Source organism: Carcharodon carcharias, chromosome 2, assembly GCF_017639515.1.
Source record: "Carcharodon carcharias isolate sCarCar2 chromosome 2, sCarCar2.pri, whole genome shotgun sequence".
In the NCBI taxonomy this organism is placed as follows: domain Eukaryota; kingdom Metazoa; phylum Chordata; class Chondrichthyes; order Lamniformes; family Lamnidae; genus Carcharodon; species Carcharodon carcharias.
Genome location: NC_054468.1, coordinates 225,327,883 through 225,348,530, shown reverse-complemented (window position 1 = coordinate 225,348,530; position 20,648 = coordinate 225,327,883). Strand labels below are relative to the sequence as shown.

The window sequence follows — 20,648 nt, the reverse complement described above, 5'->3', positions numbered from 1 at the left end:
GAGGAGTCCCAAGCTGTGGATCAATGGACTTCTTTGATGGGGGTCTGGAACTCTTTTTGGATTTTAGTGTTGAGATGGTGTGAAGAAAATGTGGCTATGGGGTGAGGAAAATAGAAGAATTGTTTAGATAAGATCCTAGTAGGATGGGTTGATATGCCTCCCCCTGTGTTTTCATGAGCAACACCAACAAAATAGTGTTTTTTGTCCTTCCTTAGTTAGCCTGAATGCATTGTGTGTCAATCACACAATGCAAGACTAGAGTTATGGTCACATGTAGGCCAGAATTGGAGGGAAGGTGTCAATACCTTATTAATTGCATTGTTAAAGTTTAATGGCAATTACATTGTAAGGTTTAATGTCAATTACATTGTTAAACAGGTGATGGCTATTTGTTCACCTATAAATGGGGATAAGCTGTGTTTGTGACCCAGTGTCCTTAGAGATGGAGTACTCTATGTCTGCCGAATGATTAAAGGCTTCGTGACCGATGGGCATTGCAGAGACTTGTGTGCATTACTGACCCATCGTTTGACCTTTGTAAGTTTCCTTTGTTTTGTCTTCTGTCTTTTTGTTGCAGTTTCCCTTTTAAGGGGCTGCCCCTTTCATTTGTTAATTTGATCTTTTGTTAATTTGTTGTTTTGTCCCCCTTTTTCTATTGGTTTAATTAAAAGAGCATATAAATGGGGATAGCTGGGACACTGGCAGGGGGGAGGGGGAGGGGAGTCATGTTGATTGTATTTTTTTCTTCATGTACATTTTCCCTATCCATATTCTTTTCATTCATTTGCAAATAACCTCTGGAACCACCACTACAGCACTCAATAAATTCTTAAAATGAATTCAGAATTTTTGCCTGCACTAATCTGCTATGCATTTCATTCAATGTCCCGATCACTTAGTGCAGAGAACACCCTGACAGCCTTAAATTTGTCTTTTACTCATACTCCCATCTTATTTTAATTTTTTAATTCAACTGATTTTCCAAACCATTTCACTGTCTTGTGTACCTTCATAAGATCACTTCTCAGACTGACATCTTTTCAGGGTTAAACTGCCCATGTTTCTCTGGTTTTTGCTTGTAGCTTAGCCCTTTGACATTCTGCATTAGGTTTCTGGCTCTTCTGTGCATTGCCTCCAGAGCATGAATGACCCTTTTGTTTCTTCGTGACCAGACCTGGCCACAACATGCAAGGTGCAGACTGCTGACAATACTGTATGGTTTGATCATGACTTCCTCTGATATTCTATTGTTTTGGCTATGCAGTTTAGTATTCTATTAGCTTTGTCGATTGGAGTTCTGCATTTAATTGGATGTGTTGAGCATCAAGCCGGCTCAGTCTCCTAGATGTTGTTCAACTTCGTCTATAGCTATTCCAGCACCATTCGTGGAGTATACGTGTCAACCATTTTTCCTTACTGCGTACAGTACCTGGCATTTGTTTGCGTTAAAATTAATCTACCATTGGTTTGCCTTCTCTGTATTTTAACTCATTTAATTATGAGCGTCTCCCTTGACTCCAACTATCTTTTCTAGCTTAGTATTGTCTGTAAATTTGACTGATTTGTATTGGCATTCTGAGCCCAAGTTACTGATGTAGATGAGAAACATAGTGACCCCAACGCCAATCCCTAGGCACCTTGTACCTCCACATCTGACATAACTTCTTTAACAAGTTTGCTTTGCTTTCTACCCTTCAGCCAATTTTTAAAATCCATACCCAAGATTTATAATTAATGTCCAATTACTTTTTACATGGAACTTTGTAAGTGCATTTTGGAAATCTTAGGCACAACACATCACAATTCATTTGGATGGCAAGGTGGTTGGTCAGACAGGAACTCCTTTTGAATTGGTTGCTGTTTACTAGATTGTTTTGGACAATAGTCTTCTGATTTATTTCTTATGACCCAGATATGAATTTGATATATGGCTTGTGAGCCTGTTGTTGGCTGTCTCTGATATACCCTGCTTTTTGAGTGTGAACAACACATCAGCCTTTATGACAAATGCTTTTTCCATTGCCTTGCAGGGTCAGTCTCGACGTATTCAAGTTGAAGTAAGGTCAGTTCAAGACTCTGGGACGTTGCCTTTAATTGCTGAAGCAGTGTTGTCTATTGCTGTGGGATGTGTCAAAACCAGACCTGCTAGAACCCAGAAATATCAAGATACCCACTTGGTAAGAGGTTACAGGTCTGTTACTGTTGACAATAGGAGAACAATTTAAAGTGATAAATTAGGAATGGCACAGAAGAAGCATAAAACACGGGATTAAAGTATCATTGCCAAACCCACTGGTTTTATGTTTTGATGGAAATTGAGCATACGTTGAATTATGAATTTGGCATGAAAGGTTTGAATGGAGGAAAAGCAAAAAAGATTATGAGAACTTTGCGATAACTAATTTATAGACTACGAACATTAATTTTATTTGTGATCTCTGCTACTGCTTCTGCTTTTGATTTCTATTGCTTAATTTGAATTGCATTCTGTGACTAGCACAGTCAGTGTATGTTGCCAATCTTGCTCGTGGCAGGAATGGAACTTGTTTGGACAGTGTGCATTAAACACATAGCCCTTGTTAATTTGATCCTGGCTAGTTGAATTATTCATCCAGTTTATAAAGATGCATACCTCATGAGCATTGCTTTGATATTTGTTTTTACTTTTTACACAGGAAGAAGAGGATGACATGGACAGTTACCAGGTATGGTTTGATAGCTTTTGAATTCTGCTGTCAATTCTTGCCTTCATTTCATGCAAATTGTGTTCTCTCAGCTGTTAATTGTACAATCGCCACATAATTTCTGTTGAAAATCTTCTTTATTCAAGTCTAAGGGCTTGCAATAACTAATTCAGCTCTGATACCTGGGTTTAAATTTCCTTTGGTTGCTGCATTAGAGATGCTCTGTAGAATCAAACTAACTTCTTGCTCCTACATGGTTATTTTATGCAGTTCAACCTCCAGTCTAAGTAAAAAAGCATGCACAGTTGCATTGTCAAACTTTCTCTGTTTTTGATGGGTGTACCTATATGGCTTGTTTACGTGATGGATGTTGCTGTTGAGAAATGAGCCAGTTCCTGTTTCAGGACCCCATTGAACATTCTTAGGTCAAGTATAACATGAGTGAGATGTGAGCAAATCTCACTCTACTCTAGCCCAACATGGTGCCTCAGCTCCAGTCACGAAAGAGCATTGTCTACTATACTTCTGCAACATTTTTTTCATTTAGCGAAGAGCCATCTTTAAAAAAGGTGAAGTGTTAAAGAGGGGCAATTTTGTGTTAAGAATCCACGCTCATTAGGAATTGGATCTAGACTGTCCAATTAATTTTAGTTCTTGGGTTAAAATGCTAAAATCAACTGAAAGGTAGTAATTTATAATACTTCAATTTTTGCTGATTAACTTTTTGGAAAGAAGCTACAGTCGACAAATTGCATTAAACTGGAGAGAAGAAAAGGGGCAAGAACATTAACTCTTTCTTACACATTACAGGAGAGGGATCTGGAGAAGCTACGTCGGAAATGGTTAACTGCATTAACTAAGAGGCAGGAATATCTTGACAAGCAACTCCAGAAACTCGCTGGTAAATCCAGTAAGTGAAGCAAGCTCAGAGTGTACAATTTTGAATAATCAATTTGTTACCGCAGCTTTTCTTGGTTACAACCCATCCACTCAACATTTTCATTTTTGCCCCAGCCATTCCAATTCTTGCCCTTTGTCCCTTTCAGGCCATAAGCCACATAATGATGTCACTCTGTGAGCAACATTCACCCACCAGAACTCACTCAAAGCTATACTTATGTGAGCCTGAATGGTAAGTATCAGCAGGCTCCTCAACATGTGTGCTATCACAGGTGAACCTGTTCTTGTCCTCAGCTCATCCTGATTTCCACACTTCACATATGAGCAGAGGTCATTGAAGCCACCCTGGTGCTGTTAAAAAAACATTTACAGAGGAAGTCTACATAACAGTTTCTGTACTTGCAAGTGAAATTATTTATAAAGTAATTTTAAGCACTTTGAGATCAAAGCTATTTATGCAAATATTATTTATCTACTATTGTGAACTTCAGACATTGCAATCCTAAAATTGATTGTGTTTAAAATAATGCAGAGTTGCTTGCTTATCAATCTCCATTCTGTATTGGTCGAATGTGAGCCCAGATGTAATGCATAAATTAGATGTGAGATATCCTGTCTCATTCCTGGTTCGTCAAGTGTGAATTCTTACATGTGTTGCCATCCCATTCTGCATTGATGGAACACTAGTTTTGGTATCGTGCTCCGGTGGCCTGTTTTCCTCCCTTGCTTTGTTGAAGTCAAGTGTGAATTTGATGTCATGTGTCTTGCAGATAAGTCTGAAGATGATGCAGACCGTGAGGCGCAATTGTTGGAGCGAAGATTGACACTAACGGAGGAGAGGAATGCTGTGATGGTCCCATCAGCCGGGAGTGGAATCCCAGGATCCCCAGCAAAATGGTTCGTCCACAAAATGATATAAGAAAAATAAAATCCTTGGGCTAAATTTTACTGGCCACCAGGGGGCAGTGGTGGGGGTGCGGGTGCTGATAAAATTGTGAGAAGACACATCGGATAAGCTCCCTGACATGGCCTTGCTCTCAGGGCGTTTTACTGATGGTAGGGTTGGAGGTTGCTCTTCCCAAGGAGGTGGGCAGCTGATTTAGATACTTAAAGGCCCAATCAGGCCATTTGACAACTTGCTGATGGCAAAGTAACCCCTCCCCCCACCAGCAGCATGAGTAGGATACCTGGAGGCAGCAGCCAAGATGTGAGAAGGTTTTATGAGGTAAAGAGGGGGCCATGGCAGAGAAGGAAGCCCTAGTTGGCTGTGCAATTTTATTAAAGGCTTTTCTTGCCTGCTCGCTGTAGGCCCAAGGCCTCCTGCCTGCTTGAGCAGCGACCACCACTTTCAGTAGGTCTGCTGAGCTGCCAGGCCTGTGATTGAGGGCGGGCTGCCATCTTTAGCCCCGGCGGCAGCCACTTAATTGGCTGCTGTCCATAAAGTGTGGCCCGGGTCCAACCGCCTGCCAGAGCCATTGTCCCCATCCTCCTGCTGCCTCTGACTAAAAACCCTAACTTCAAAATTGCAAACACCTTTTCTTGCAGAAACAAATGGCGTACCCCTCCCCTTACTCCACCAAAGAAAGGTCTCTTATAAGTCGTATTAAGTTATGCCATGATCTTAGCAGGAATGTTTCCTTCCTAAATGGACCATTGGACTCCAAAGCAAATAGGCAGTTAGCTTCAGCCTGAAAAAGTTAACAATTGTGATAACCTTTCAGTTTTGTCAACAAGCAATCAGTTGTTAATGGCCAGGACATGTTAATGCAAACTGAGATAAATATTCAACTTTGTGCAAGAAACAGTCTACTGATAATTGCATGTTGATTTTTGATTCCCAAAAATTCAGATTATCCAAACATCAAAATGAGAAGTTTTGCTTTTAAGGCTGTTTATAATTATCCAGTAATTCGAATAGCGTAACTTCAAATTGACATGGTCAGTCAAAACATTGAGTAATAGTTTTTATTTCTTCCAATTTTTTTTTATTACATGGAACTCCAAAGTTGTTTTTACCATTGCTTTGCAAGTCACACTCCACAATTTCATCAATTTTGTAGTTGTAGCCACTAGTTCATAGTAACCGTGTCAGACTTAATTTTTATTGCTGAGTTTTGGGCTTTAGCCATGGCTTGGACTCAAGTTCTATAATTCCTTCCATTTTTCCATGAAGATTGTAAATTGCTTATCCCCTTTTATATTGATGTATTTTTGGCATTTCTTGCAGGAGCCCAGCAGCTGGAATGGAAACACATGTTCCTGTTGTTTTCCTTGACCTAAATGGTAAATTTTTGCATGTTTTTTTTCTCTAATGCACCAGTTGAAAGGTGGGGGGGGAATAATGCATTTTTTTTAAATTTGGGGAACGGGTAATCAGTGTGATCAATGCAGCATCACTCACATCCTGACAAATTCATAGAAACATACGTACCATTATATGGCAAAAAGTGAGATGCTTTTTACTGAAAGCTCGCTAGTAATTTTATTACCACTGGCTAACATATCTTAACCTGCCTGAGTTAATGAGAAGAGACCATTATTTCTCTTTTTCCTGACCTAGTTAAATTATCGGTTTCACATACTGTTAATACCTTACCTAAGTAAGTAACAGGAGGCAGCATGCATTCTGGGGTTTAGAACCCCAACAACAGGCTTGCGAGGAAAGTTATAGGTCATGGAATAAAAGGGACAGTAGTAATGTGGATACAAATTTGGCTGAGGGATAGGAAACAGAGAGTAATGGTTAAGGGGTATTTTTTGGGCTGGAAGAAGGTTTGTAACGGAGTTCCCCAGGGATTGCTATTGGGACCCTTGCTTTTCCTGATATATATAAATGATCTAGATCTTGGTGTGTACGGGACAATTTCAAAGTTTGTGGATGACACAAAACTTGGGAGAATTGTAAACTGTGAGGAGAAAGGGTAGAATTTCAAAAGGACATTGCAACATTTGTGGAGTGGCAGATGAAGTTCAATGCAGAGAAGTGTGAGGTCATACACTTTGGTGCAAAGAACAAGGAGAGACAGTATAAAATAAAGGATACTATTCTAAAAGGTGTGCAGGAGCAGAGGGACCCGGGTGTATATGTACATAAGTCATTAAAGGTGGCAGGACAGGTAGAGAGTGCAGGTTCTAAAGCATACAATATTCTAGGCTTCATTAATAGGGGCACAGAGTACAAGAGCAGGGAGGTTATGATGAACTTATATAAGACACTGGTTAAACTTCAGCTGGAGTATTGTGTGTAGTTCTGGGCACCACACTCTAGGAAGGATGTGAAGGCATTGGACAGAGTGCAGAAGAGGTTTACGAGAATGGTTCCAGGGTTGAGAAAATTCAGTTATGAGGAAAGATTGGAGAAGTTGGGACTGTTTTCCTTGGAGAGGAGACGGCTAAGAGGAGACTTGAAAGAAGTTTTCAAAATCATGAAAGGTCTGGGCAGAGTAGATAGGGAGAAACTTCCTGTTTGTAAATGGATCGAGAACCAGAGGGCACAGTGTTTTGCAAGAGAAGCAAACGCAAGGCGAGAAAAAACTTTTTCACACAGCGAGGAGTTAGGGTTTGAAATGCACTGCCTGGAAGTGTGGTGGAGGGAGGTTCAATTGAGGCATTGAAGAGGGCATTGGAAGATTATTTAATAGAAACAATGTGCAGGGTTACGGGGAAAAGGCAGGAGATTGGCACTAAGTTAAAATGCTCAGAGAGCTGGTGCAGACATGATGAGCCAAATTACAAACACTGTAACAATTCTATGATTGGTTCCGAGCTCAGGGAACCTTGGAAGTTTCATCTTCATTCCATAATTTCTCCCACAAGAGCTGGGAGGAGAATTATAAAATAGTACAGCACAGAAGAAAGCTTTTTGAGTCTGTGCTGGCTTTTTCAAACGGCAATCAAATTAGTTCCGTTCACTGGTTCTTTCCTCATATCCCTGTGTCTCTTTTTTCCTTAATCAAGCATTTTTTTTTATTCGTTCATGGGATGTGGACGTTCACATAGGCCAAATTTTATTGCCCATTCCTAATTGCCCTTGTTCAAAGGGCATTTCAGAGTCAACTGTTGCTTTGGGTCTGGAGCCACATGTAGGCCAGACCAGACAAGGACATTAGTGAACCAAATGGGTTTTTATGACAATCGACAGTGGTTTCATGATAGTCATCAGACCTTTAATTCCAGATTTTTATTGTTTGAAATTTCACCATCTGCCATCGTGGGATTCAAACCTGGATCGCCAGAGCATTGCCCTGGATCTCTGGAATACTAGTCGTGACAATACCACAATGCAACCACCTCCCCTCAATTAACCAATTCCACCCTGTAAGTTACTACTGAATCTGTTTCCACCACCTTATCGGGCAGCGCATTCCAATCTGAACCACTCATTGTGTAAAAGGTCTTTCCTCATATTGGCCTCGGCTCTTCAGCTCTCACTGTCTGGTTATAGACCCTCCAGCAATTGGAAACCATTTCCCTTTTATTTATCTAAGCCCTTCTTGATTTTAAACTTCTCTCAAATCTCTTCCAAGTCTTCTCGGCTCTAAGGAGAAGTTTTTTTTAAAAGCATGTGGCAGCTTCAAAAGGGATTAGAGAGAGAGCCACGTTAATCAAGATAAAAATGCACTTTACGATGTTATACGTCTGTCAGTAGTTTACCAGAGATCTGGGCACCTGTTCCTGAGTTCATCCTTAACATATTTTCCCACGCAAGGCATTCCTTGCCAGAGTGAATTTGCCCCAATTTAATTTCTTATCCGTGGGGTTGTGCTTGCAACTCAGTTTGGTTCCTGACCTCAAATGCCAGTTGCACCAGGTCAGGTTTTTCTGTCCCCTTTGAGTAGTTTGAAGGAAAAGTGTTAAGAGAAACTGGGAAAGCAATAAATGCCTTTCTACAATCCTTCCTTTCATTTTTGCCGAGACCATGGATGTGTTTGAAATTCGTCTAATCCTCACTCCTTATCCATGAGTACATTCTGTGCACAAAGGAGGATTTTTTCTTTTTTATTCACTTACGGAATGTGGGCCTCGCTGGCTAGGCCAGCATTTATTGCCCATCCTTAATTGCCTTCGAAGGTGGTGCTGAGCTGCCTTCTTAAACCATTGCAGTCCCTGTCATGTAGGTACACCCACAGTGCTGTTAGGGAGGGAGCTCCAGGATTTTGACCCAGCGACAGTGAAGGAATGGCGATTATAGTTCCAAGTCAGGATGGTGCGTGGCTTGGACGGGAACCAGTTGGTGCTGTTCCCATGTATCAGATGCCCTCATCCTTCTAGGTGGTAGGGGTCATGGATTTGGAAAGTGCTGTCTAAGGAGGCTTGGTGAGTTCCTGCAGTGTCTTGCAGATGGTATACACTGCTGCCACTGTGCATCGGTGGTGGAGGGAGTGAATGTTTGTGAATGTGGTGCCAATCAAGCGGATTGCTTTGTGCTGGAGTGTGTCAAGCTTCTCGAGTGTTGTTGGAGCTGTATGCAACCAGGCAAGCTGAGAGTATTCCATCACACTCCTGACTTGTGCCTTGTAGATGGCGGACAGGCTTTGGGGAGTCAGGAGCTAAGTTACTCTCCACTGGATTCTCAGCCTCTGACCTGCTGTTGTAGCCACCGTATTTATATGGCTAGTCCAGTTCAGTTTCTGGTCATTAGTAACCCCCAGGATGTTGATAGTGGGAGATTCAGTGATGGTAATGTGAAGGGGCGATGGTTAGATTCTCTCTTATTGGAAATGGTCATTGCCTGGTACTTGTGTGGTGTGAATGTTACTTGCTACTTGTCAACCCAAGCCTGAATATTGTCCAGGCCTTGCTGCATTTGGGCAGTATCTGAGGAGTCCCGAATGTTGCTGAACATTGTGCAAACATCAGGGAATATTATGTAGGGGAAGAATATGGATATAAGTATATTAAAAATTACTAAACAATGCCAATAGATGTTATCCTTTTATTTAGTTTAATGTTGCTGCTGTTTTCTCCATTTTTTGCTTGCTCACCATTAGCTGATGACTTCAGCTCTCGGGAAGATCTGGATGGACCAGAACCTGGTGCACTGGATGCCAGCCTTGTTGATGAGGATGATGATGACATTTTTGAACTTCAGATTGCAAAACATCATGACCCAGAGGTGATATAACCCTCCAGCTTGAATTTATACCGCACTCCTGAAAATAAAGTAAACTAAGTCTGAGAGAAGGCAGAATGTTGGACAGCAAGTAGTAACGGAAAGGACATTTGAGAGAAAAAAGGGGTTTTAGGTGGTCTTTGAAGTCAGGAAGGTTGATAGTAAAATTGGCAATAAAGATGTCTCATCAGAAAAGACAGGAATCACACCTGGTCTTGCAATGGGTGAAAGAAGTGAAGGGTCATTTAACATCATGGACAGAATTTTACAGCAAAATATTTCTCTATTAGCATATAATGAACCCAAAACTGAACCAGGCCTAGCATAAAATTATTGCAAAACTAATCCACTCAAGGGGTTAAAATTCTTGTTTCAAACTGCAAGAGCAAAGCTAAGTGGAACTGAATGGAGTGGGAATTGAGTTTGAAGTGATGGTGACATTGTGGTAATGTCACTGGACCAGCAATCCAGAGGCCCAGGCTAATGCCACAGCAGCTGGTGGAACTTAAATTTAATTAAGTATTAAAAACCTGGACCTGAACTGCAGTCTCAGTAATGGTGCCATGAAACTATCACTGATTGTCGTAAAAACTCGTCTGGTTCATTAGTGTTCTTAGGGGAAAGAAATCTGCCGTCATTACTTGGTCTGGCCCACATGTGACTCCATACCCTGATTTTAACTGCCCTCTGAAATGGCCTAACGGTCACCCAGTTGTACCAAATATGGTACAAGTTGTATCAGAATCATGGAACTCTCTTCCTAACAGCACTGAGAATACCCGCATAAGACATAGGAGCAGAAATTAGGCCATTTGGCCCATCAAGTCTGCTCCACCATTCAATCATGGCTGATAAGTTTCTCAACCCCATTCTCCCGCCTTCTCCCTGTAACCTTTGATCCCCTTACCAATCAAGAACCTATCTCGGTCTTAAATACACACAATGACCTGGTCTCCACAGCCTTCTTTGGCAATGAATTCCATAGATCTACCACTCTGGCTAAGGAAGTTTCTCCTCATCTCTGTTCTAAAAGGTCTTCCCTTTACTCTGAAGCTGTTCCCTTGGGTCCTAGTCTCTCCTACTAATGGAAACATCTTCCCCACATTCACTCTATCCAGGCCTTTCAGTATTCTGTAAGTTTCAATCAGATCCCCCCCCCCCCACATATCCTTCTAAACTCCATCGATTATAGACCCAGTCCTCAAACTCTGCATCTGATAGACTGCAGTGGTTCAAGAAGGTGACTCACCCCCACCTCCTCAAGGACAGTTAGGGGTGGACAATAAATGCTGGTCTTGCCTGCGATGGCCACATTCCATGAAAGAATAAAGAAAAGTTTGGCCTGATGTGTGACTGAACATTGGTATATTATGCTGAGTACCACTGTCCATCATGCCCGGGTATCAAGTAACATTTCATAATGTCAACAGTTTCATATTTGGATTTCTTCTTTTATTTAGTAATTTGCTGTAAGATGAACTAGGAATTTATCCATGGTCAATGCTGCATGTTGATTTAAAAAAATATATTTTCACAAGGTGAAAGCAGAGGCTTCCTGGGACTCCAATGTCCATAACTGTTCATCCTTGAGCAAAGGAACTCCAGCCGATGAACGTGTCTTCCTTATCGTGAAGGCTGTGGTGCAGCTCAGCCACCCTGCCGAGATGCAGCTGGTGTTACGTAAACGCATCTGTGTGAACGTCTACAGCCGACAGGTACAATCTGAAGAAAGTCATCTGTTCGTCCTGATAAAATTGGAGTTTCCTTCATTCTACTTAAGCTTCTTGATTCAGTTGAGAAAATAGGGGTGAATTCAAAATAGTGATCAGGTTAATTGTAATTGAAGATTTAAGATGTAAAGCTGCAAGCTCTGATTACAAAAGCACAGACAAATGTGAATTGTGCCATTTGGACTGTGGTGATCCTGATCTGTGTTCACATAGTTTTGGCCAGGCCAACTTTTGGGGTGCTACAATTGGTTTAATTGCTTTTGATTTAGGGGAAGATGAAGTCAGCTAGTATTGCTCCTGATTGCAATCCAGTGGCCCCGCTGGAAAGTGTGCTGACGTGAACATTAGTTTGAGGATAAGTTTGGGCTCTCGTGTGATCGGCCCATGAAATGGAATAGCTTATCAGCACTCATTTGAACACGTGTGGAGACTTATTAGTTGCTGGTGAGCAGCTGGCACCTGTAATGCGCTATAGGTTAGCATGGAGGGTTTTGGGGTTGGGGAAGGAATAATTTAGAATGGAAATTTATACTTCTAAAAGGAATTGACCATGATTTAGTACGCTGATGCTGGTGGCAAAGCCGCAGGAAGCTTACCAGTGCTCTTTGCTGGCAGGCTGTGTAGTTTTAAATACCCTTGTCAAGACTTCAGGTTCCTTTAAACCTGAGCTCTGCCAACCTGTGCTATATCCTTTAGCTTCAGCAGCTGGGTTGTGTTTGTACAGGAAAATCATGTGAACACCAGATCGGGGCCAAACAGCAACTGTAGCTCTGTGGCTATCTTAGCTTGGTTTAGAGACTCTTAAGTATAATTCCTGCATACATTGGATACATGGCTAACTCAAAGAAAGAAAAAGCTATTTATTTAGGATGCTGATTTAAGTGATGCTGCTTTGAGAAAGTTCAAATTGGTTGAAAAGAGAGAGAATGTCAAGGAATGCGGAAGCTCAGCATTGGTTTGATTTGCAGCTAGTGCGTGACCTGGGTGGATTGGATTAAAACTTATTAACGTGCACCTTTTCTATCAAAATATAATTTCAGGGCTTTGCACAAAACTTCTTGAGAAGAATGTCCTACAAAAGTACACTTAACGCATGTGGAGTGACCTTTGAGATAGTCTCAAATATTCCAGAGGTACGTAAGCAATAGATAGCATGTCTTGATGTTGTTTTGTGAGCTTTTTGAAAGAAGTCTATCATTTTGAGTGCTATTTGTGATTATTGAATAATCGGATATTCAGAGTACAAAATGATATTCTCTGTCTGTGTATGTAGTAAATATTGAAAGGAATGATCCAGAGAAGGCTGTTTAACAAAAATGTGTAATGCTGCCTTCATGTCTTCTAGGTAAAACACTATCTGCATGCAATGCGTACACTAATCAAAGATTATTTTAGAGCAGTGTGGAAGTCATGCTGGGGAGGTCATGAGGGGTTTTGATGAAGCAGATAGCGATAAATTGTCTTCACTGGCAGTAGGGTCAGTAACCATAGGAAACTGATTCAAGATAATTGGCAAAAGAGCTAAGAGGGCATAAACAGTTTCTGAAGTGAGTCATGATCTGGAATGTACTACTTGACAGGGCGGTGGAAACAGATTCAGAATTAATCTTGATAGGAAATTAGATTTATTGTTAAAACTGAAGAAAAAATTACAGGGCTCTGAGATAAGAGCAAGATAGTGTTTTCAGAGAGACGGCACAGATATGATGGGTCGAATGTTGTCGTTCTGTCCTGTTATGATTCTGTAACTCAGCATCTGCATTCCCTCAATATTGTGTCCTTCATTTGCTTTGAACATAATTACAGGGAAACTAATAGTCACTGTATGCAAGGTGTGTGATTAAAATGCAGGTAAATTTTAACTTTCTACTTAGGATTACTAGGGCTAGACTTACATGTGGAATTTTCATTGTTGCTGGGCTCATGAACCTATTTAGCTTGATATGTTATAATTAACTTTGTACCTGGCCCAATTTGCATTATTACTAGTGTGGTGCATCATTGTGCTGTTGTTGGCAGAGTATATGCATAGGTTTTTTAAAAAATACATTCTTGGATGTGAGCTTCGCTGGCAAAGTCGGCATTTATTGTCCATCCCTAATTGCCTTTGAGTAGATGGCAGTGAGCCACCTACAACTGAGTGGCTTGGTAGGCCATTTCAGAGGGCATTTAAGAATCAATCACATTGGAGTGGGTCTGGAGTTACATGTGGGCCAGATGAGGTAAAGATGGCAGGTTTCCTTCCCTAAACTACAATAGTGAACCAGATCGGTTTTTATAAGTATCCTTTAGTTTCATGATCATTATTAATGTGGCCAGGTTTATTCAAGATTTCTTAATTAATTGAACTTAAATTCCCCCAGCTACCATGGTGGGATATGAACTTGTGTCACTGGAACATCAGTCCAGGTCTCTGGATTACTTGTACAATAACATTATCACTATGTTACTGTTCTCTTGAGCCCTCTATTGCTCAGTGAAACAGCTCCAGAGCAAGTAGAAATGTGAAAGCACTTGCATTTCCTTTAGCATTGAAGTTACAATTACAACATGGTTGAAGAATAGTGTTATTTTAAAGAAAGTTGGTAATTGACATTAGGTGATGTGCATTCTCTGTGGTCATGAAACTACACCAGAGTGTAACTTGCTTGTTGGGAGAAGTATCATACTTGAAAAGTGCATGCACACACCTTGATAATTCATTCGAGGTCTGTCACTCTGTGAATTCTGATACATATTGCTATCCTATGGAGGCAGGTACAATTTCAGCAGCCGCATCAGTTCATTGTCATAAATTAGCGATTGGAGTCGATCAGTATTTTTAACAGTAAAAACTTTAACTTTTCAGCATAAAATGCACCAATGCTTTCTGTTTATTCTCATCTAAGTTCCTTTGAAGTTACTGTTGAATTTATTTCCACTCCCAGATCATCATAAGTAGCTGTGTAAAAAAAAAAAAAATCTCCTCATCTCACTCCAGGTTCTTTTGTCAATTGTCTTAAATTTATGTCCTCTGGTTAATGATCCCCCTGCCAGAACAATTTGTATCTATTTGCTCCATCAAATCCTTCACGATATTGAACACCTCTATTTAATCTCCCCATAACGTTCAAGGAGAACAATCCCAGCTTCTCTATTCTCTCCATGTAACTGAAATACTTCAGCCCTGGTACCATTCTAGTAAATGTTCTCTTCACGCCTCGATGTTTTTCCTAAAGCGTAGTGCTTCCTCCAGCTGAGACCCAACTAGAGATTTTATAAAGGTTTTGGATAACTTCCTTGCTTTTGTACTCTATGCATCTATTTAATTCCTGCTTTTGAAGCTGAAGTGTTTGTGTTTCGACCTTTCCTCTTAACTAAGTCCTCTGACATTAGGGGTCAGCTAGACTGAGTAATTGGTATTGAAGATGCAGCCTGATCAGGGTACCATTTGGTTTCTCAGCATGATGGCTTCCGATTTTACTGATGGTTAATATGATCAATAAATCTGTTTCAGTGAAAACTAAAATAAATGGCTTTTATAAATTTTTTTCATGGTTTGCCTTCGGGCAACATGGCAGGTTGTGTGAATGATATGGGCTTTTTTCCAGGATGCTCAAGCATCTGAGGACCGTGAAACTCTGGCACGAATGGCAGCAGAGTTGGAAAATGCAGAATCTGCTGAGAAAGAAGCATACATTGAGAAATACCTCCGTAGTGTACTGGCAGTGGAGAATATCCTCACTCTGGATCGTCTGCGTCAGGTGAGTTATCCTGAGAGGAAAGAAGCTGATCAGGCTGATATTTGCCCTATCTATAATTTCTGATTTTAAAGTTTGCAGACACGCTATTGTTTAGCACTTAAGTTGTATGCACAGGTAAGGAAGGTCAAAGTTCAGTCACCATTATTCTAAAATGTGAGCCAGGTTTAGTTGCTAGATGTTATTTTGGTTTGAAGTGTGTCAATACGTAGAGGGTCCAACAAGGGACGGCGCAGCGCTGGACCTAATTCTGGGGAATGAAGCCGGACAGGTGACTGAGGTGGTGGTGGGCGAGCATTTTAGCGATAGCGACCACAACGTGGTACAGTTTAAGTTTGTTATGGACAAAGAAATCAAGTTGGAAAAAAATGTTTCAGACTCGGGGCGAGTGGATTTTAGTAAAGTAAGGTGGGATCTGGCCATGGTAGACTGGGAACAGTTACTTGTGGGGAAATCTACAGAGGAACAGTGGAGGGGGGGTGTTCAAAAAGGAAATGGGGAGGGTACAGGCTCAACACTTTCCCTCCAGGGTGATAGGAAGGAGTAACAAGCCCAGAGAACCATGGATGACCAGAGGTATTCAGGTTACGATGAGAAGGAAAAGAGAGGCTTCTAGCAGGTACAAGGGAAGCAAATCAGCAGAGGCATTAGTGGAGTACAGAAAGTGCAGGGTGGAGCTTAAGAAAGCAATTAGGAGAGCAAAGAGGCGATATGAGAAAGCTCTGGCTGGTAAAAGGGAAAATCCCAAGATATTCTGTAAGTTTATCAATGGGATGAGGATAACCAGGGAAAGAGTAAGGCCCATAAGGGACCAAGGGGGCAATCTATGGGTGGAGCCAGAGGACATCGCTAGAATGTTGAATGAATAGTTCACATCTGTCTTCACCCATGAGGATGAAGGTATTGAACTCAAGGAGAAAGACTGCGAGGTTCTTAAGCAAATTGATATAGGGAGTGACAAGATATTGGAGGTGTTGGCAGGCTTAAAAGTGGACAAATCTCCAGGTCCGGATGATTTGTGTCCCAGACTGCTGAGGGAGGCAAGGGAGAAGATCACAGGGGCCCTGATCCAAAATTTTAATTTCTCTCTGGCCACGGGGGAGGTGCCAGAGGACTGGAGAACAGCTAATGTGGTTCCGCTATTTAAGAAGGGTTGTACGTCAGTGGTAGGGAAACTATTGGAGAAAGTTCTGAAGGAGAGTATCTATCTCCAATTGGAGAGGCAAGGTTTGATCAAGGATAGTCAGCATGGCTTTGTCAGAGGGAGGTCATGCCTAACAAATTTGATTGAATTTTTTGAGGAGGTGACTAGGTGTGTAGTTGAGGGTAGTGCAGTTGATGTAGTTTATATGGATTTTAGCAAAGCCTTTGACAAGGTCCTACATGAGAGACTTATAAATAAGGCAAATGCACATGGGATACAGGGTAATTTGAAAAGGTGAATTCAAAATTGGCTTAGTTGTAGGAGGCAGAGGGTGATGACAGAAGGATGTTTTAGTGACTGGAAGCCAGTGTCCAGTGGCATACCACAGGGATCTGTGCTGGGTCCCCTATTATTTGTCATTTATATAAACGACATAGATGATTATGTGTGTGTTAGGATTAGTAAGTTTGCGGATGACACAAAGATTGTCCGGTGGTTAACAGTGAGGTTGAGTGTCTTGGGCTAAAGGAAGATATAGACGGGATGGTCAAATGAGCAGATAAGTGGCAGATGGAATTTAACCCTGTAAAGTATGAGGTGATACACTTTGGAAGGAGTAATTTGACAAGGAAGTATTCAATGAACAGCATGACACGAGGAAGTTCTGAGGAAAAAAGGGACCTTGGCATGTGTGTCCATAGATCTCTGAAGGCAGAGGGGCATGTTAGTGGGGTGGTGAAAAAGGCATATGGGACATTTGCCTATATCAATTGAGGCATAGGTTACAAAAGTAGGGAGGTCATGTTGGAGTTGTATAGAACCTTAGTGAGGCCACAGCTGGAGTGCTGTATGCAGTTCTGGTCGCCACATTATAGGAAGGTTGTGATTGCGCTGGAGGGGTGCAGAGGAGATTCACCAGGATGTTGCCTGGGATGAAGCATTTAAGTTATGAAGAGAGGTAAGATAGACTTGGTTTGTTTCGTTGGAGCAGAGAAGACAGAGGGGTGTACAAGATTATGAGGGGCATGGACAGGGTGGATAGGGAGCAGCTGTTCCCCTTAGTTAAAGGGTCAGTCACAAGGGGACACAAGTTCAACGTGAGAGGCAGGAGGTTTCGGGGGATGTGAGGAAAAACTTTTTTACCCAGAGGGTGGTGACGGTCTGGAATGCACTGCCTGGGAGGGTGGTGGAGGTGGGTTGCCTCACATCCTTTAAAAAGTACTTGGATGAGCACTTGGCACGTCATAAGGCTATGGGTCAAATGCTGGTAAATGGGATTAGGTAGGTAGGTCAGGTGTTTCTCACGTGTCAGTGCAGACTCAATGGGCCAAAGGGCCTCTTCTGCACTGTGATTCTGTGTGTGTTTGTGGGGGTCAAAACTCAGCTGATCGTTTTAATTACAGTGGAACCTCGATTATTTATTGTGTTGACTCCTGGCATATAGTTGAAGCTTGTGGGTAATTGAGTGTAAATTGCTGCACATTTTACTGCTTCTCCCCACCTCCTTCAACCCTTTAAGATAACACTTGCCTCTTGTTATTTCTGTCCAGTAAGATTTGTGCAGTTGATCTTCCAGTTCATGCCTTGCCAACGCACTACCCTGTGACTCGACTACTCAGACCTGCCAAAGATCTGAGAGCGCTGATCCAAGGCAAGTTATGAGCTGTTGGATCAGCTGTGTATTATCAGCTAATCTTTCTAGCCAACCAGCAATAAAAATGGAGAACCCAGCCCTCAGATCATGAGATCCCAGATAATCAGAATTTCTTCTTAGTTAATTCAGTCAGGATGCAGCGATAGGAGATGTGGGAATTGAATGTGTGAACATCTTTGTTCAGGCCAAAGCTGTAATATGAGCCATCAATCACTAGAGTGGTGCACTTTTGAGGTATGATATTTGTTGCTTAAATTGTATTTGTGCAGAAGTTTAATTGGATTTGAATCTGGCCTTAACATCAGTGCTAACAGCCTGTTAATAAAAATTAAATCGGGAATATATATGTTTTTTCCTGCAAGTTGTTTTTGTATGTTTTTAGCTCTGCTGAACTTTTAGCTCCTCTTGCCATCACAGTCCATGCAAAATTCTATATTTTTAATGGAATCTTTCATCGATCTTTATAGATTGTGTCTTACATCAATATTTTCAAACTTTTAGATGTTCACCAAATGCCCTGAGCTTCTGTTTATCTCAAGACACTGGCTTCCTTTTTACGATTGCACTGTCTGAATCATCCTTATGTTCATTAGTATCTGTCAGCTTTCTGCATTTGCATATTAGCTTGTTCATTATCTTGGTACTCTAAAGATGAGATATTCTTATCTTGGCACAACATGTTGCAAACGGTGAAAGAACAACCTAGAACTGAAGTTGTTGCAAATCCAGCACAAAGACCAAAAATCCACTGGGACTAAACTATTCTGAAGGTAGTTGATTGGAGTGGAGAAAAGAGAGGGGTGAAGCTCATGTTGGAGAATATCTCAAAATATCAGGAAGTGCATTCATTTTCTGTTTAGTGGGTGAAAATTTACTTGTGACTTTCTGAATTTAAGTTGTCCACCAAAAGAAGACTGGCCTGTGATATTTATGTTTGTCTAGTAAGTGGCAACTAAAGCCTTTAACAAGTAAACAAAAGCTACTTCAATCAGTAATGGAATAGCCAAAAAAATGTCTATTTGAAGCAGAAAATTGGGCACGTGGAATTTATCAGCTTGTACCTCAGTTTGCCATCTCAGACTCCAATAAATTGCATTTATATAGCACCTTTAACATAATGAACATTCAAGGGACAGAAACTAGACATGGGGAGTCATGTCCAAAAAATGCTTTTAAAGATCGGGGGCTGCACGTGACTTTAAATGGTAATATACAGAGCAGAAGAAAGTTGTTTTAGGGAGGTAATTCCATAGAGTAAGTCCCGAGATGTCTGAAAGTTTTGAATGGAGCGATGAAGTTGGAGGAATTCAAGTTTTAAAATAGGTAGTAGAGGTTGCACTGTGGGGTGAAGCTGTTGAAGAATTTGTAGGCCAGGGCAAGGACTCTGATTTAAGTACATTGGAAGGCAGAGAGCTAATGAAGGTCAGCAAAGATGGGGAGGCAAGGATATTAAGGAATATGGAAGTGAGGTGGGTAAATGGAGTTGAGATACAGATCAGCCATGATCTAATTGAACAGTGGAACAGGCTCAAGGGACTGAATGGCCTACTCCTTGTTTTTAAGGCTGACCAGCATTCTCTGGCTGGATGAGAACAATATTTGGCTTAATGTGGTGCCGCTACCCGACCCCCCCAACCACCGCCACAATATTTCTCCCTGTCTGCAAGCATAAGTAGATAAGGGCTGCTTGGTGAGAAGCTGATCAGCATTTATGGAATTGTGCTCCAGCAGATAGTGCTAATTGGAGAGAAATTGGCAAAAGAAGTACAACAATTGAAAGGTTGACTGCTTGCTTGCTCCTTAAATGATGAACTCTTCCATTTTCATTTTGGAACTGCAGATTTCTCTTTCTGTTGTGTTGTCTGGTCTTGTCCTTGTCCTGATGCCATGTTGTGTTGTTTCTTTTTTGCTGTGTTTTGTGAACAGGAAGTTGCAGTAAAAGAACAATTAAATGCAAAGCGTAAACTGACCAGAAGGTGCATCAGCTCTCCAAACGTCAACCGGGTATGACTCCAGAAGCTATTTTTCCTCTGCCTGTGTGTGTGACTAGGATCGGAATGTGCTTTATACCATGTTTCTCAGAGCACCAAGCTTCATTCTATCCTTTTTAAACTGCTGACTTAGCACCAAAAGCTAATAAACTGAGGAAATGTGATGGATTTTTGTGCAGTTCAACTGTCTCAATATTCATTTCACTTGGGATATTTGGATGTTAGGAGGGGGAAACATCTGACTGTCCGTGTAGGTTTGATGGAAATAGCTACTTCACTAAAATTGCACTGCAGTGTTTAGATATGACTTGAGGGCCCTGGATGAAAGATTTTAATCAGGTAATAAGGGATAAACTCTTGCATTGACCAGTGCATCGGTAATTAGAGGATTTAAATTAATGATTTTTTAAAAAATCCTTTCATGGAATGTGAACATTGTTTTCAAAGCCAGCATTTGTTGCCCATCCCTAATTGCCCTTGAGAAGGTGGCGGAGAGCTGCTTTTTTGAACAGCTGGGTAGGTACACCCACAGTGCTGTTAGGAAGGGAGTTCCAAGATTTTGGCTGAGCAACAGTGAAGGAATGGTTCTGAGTCAGGCTAGTGTGTGGCTTGGAGGGTTACTTCAAAATAGTGGTGTTCCCATGCATCTGCTGCTCTTTTCTGACAAGATGTTAGAGGTCCAGGGTACTGTGA

The 20,648-nt window shown here is 41.4% G+C and overlaps 1 protein-coding gene across 2 annotated transcripts in view; it reads left to right on the top strand.

The window, feature by feature from the left end:
* The window catches only part of LOC121290637 (kinesin-like protein KIF13B), a 147,552-nt gene that overhangs the window by 109,627 nt on the left and 17,277 nt on the right, over positions 1-20,648 (top strand). For both annotated transcript variants that reach the window (XM_041211348.1, XM_041211338.1), the window contains exons 25-34: positions 2,031-2,177; positions 2,676-2,705; positions 3,495-3,594; positions 4,355-4,481; positions 5,812-5,867; positions 9,575-9,699; positions 11,235-11,411; positions 12,467-12,559; positions 15,017-15,169; positions 19,891-19,968. In XM_041211348.1, coding sequence (XP_041067282.1) covers positions 2,031-2,177; positions 2,676-2,705; positions 3,495-3,594; positions 4,355-4,481; positions 5,812-5,867; positions 9,575-9,699; positions 11,235-11,411; positions 12,467-12,559; positions 15,017-15,169; positions 19,891-19,968 — 1,086 coding nt within the window. The remainder of the gene's footprint in view (positions 1-2,030; positions 2,178-2,675; positions 2,706-3,494; positions 3,595-4,354; positions 4,482-5,811; positions 5,868-9,574; positions 9,700-11,234; positions 11,412-12,466; positions 12,560-15,016; positions 15,170-19,890; positions 19,969-20,648) is intronic.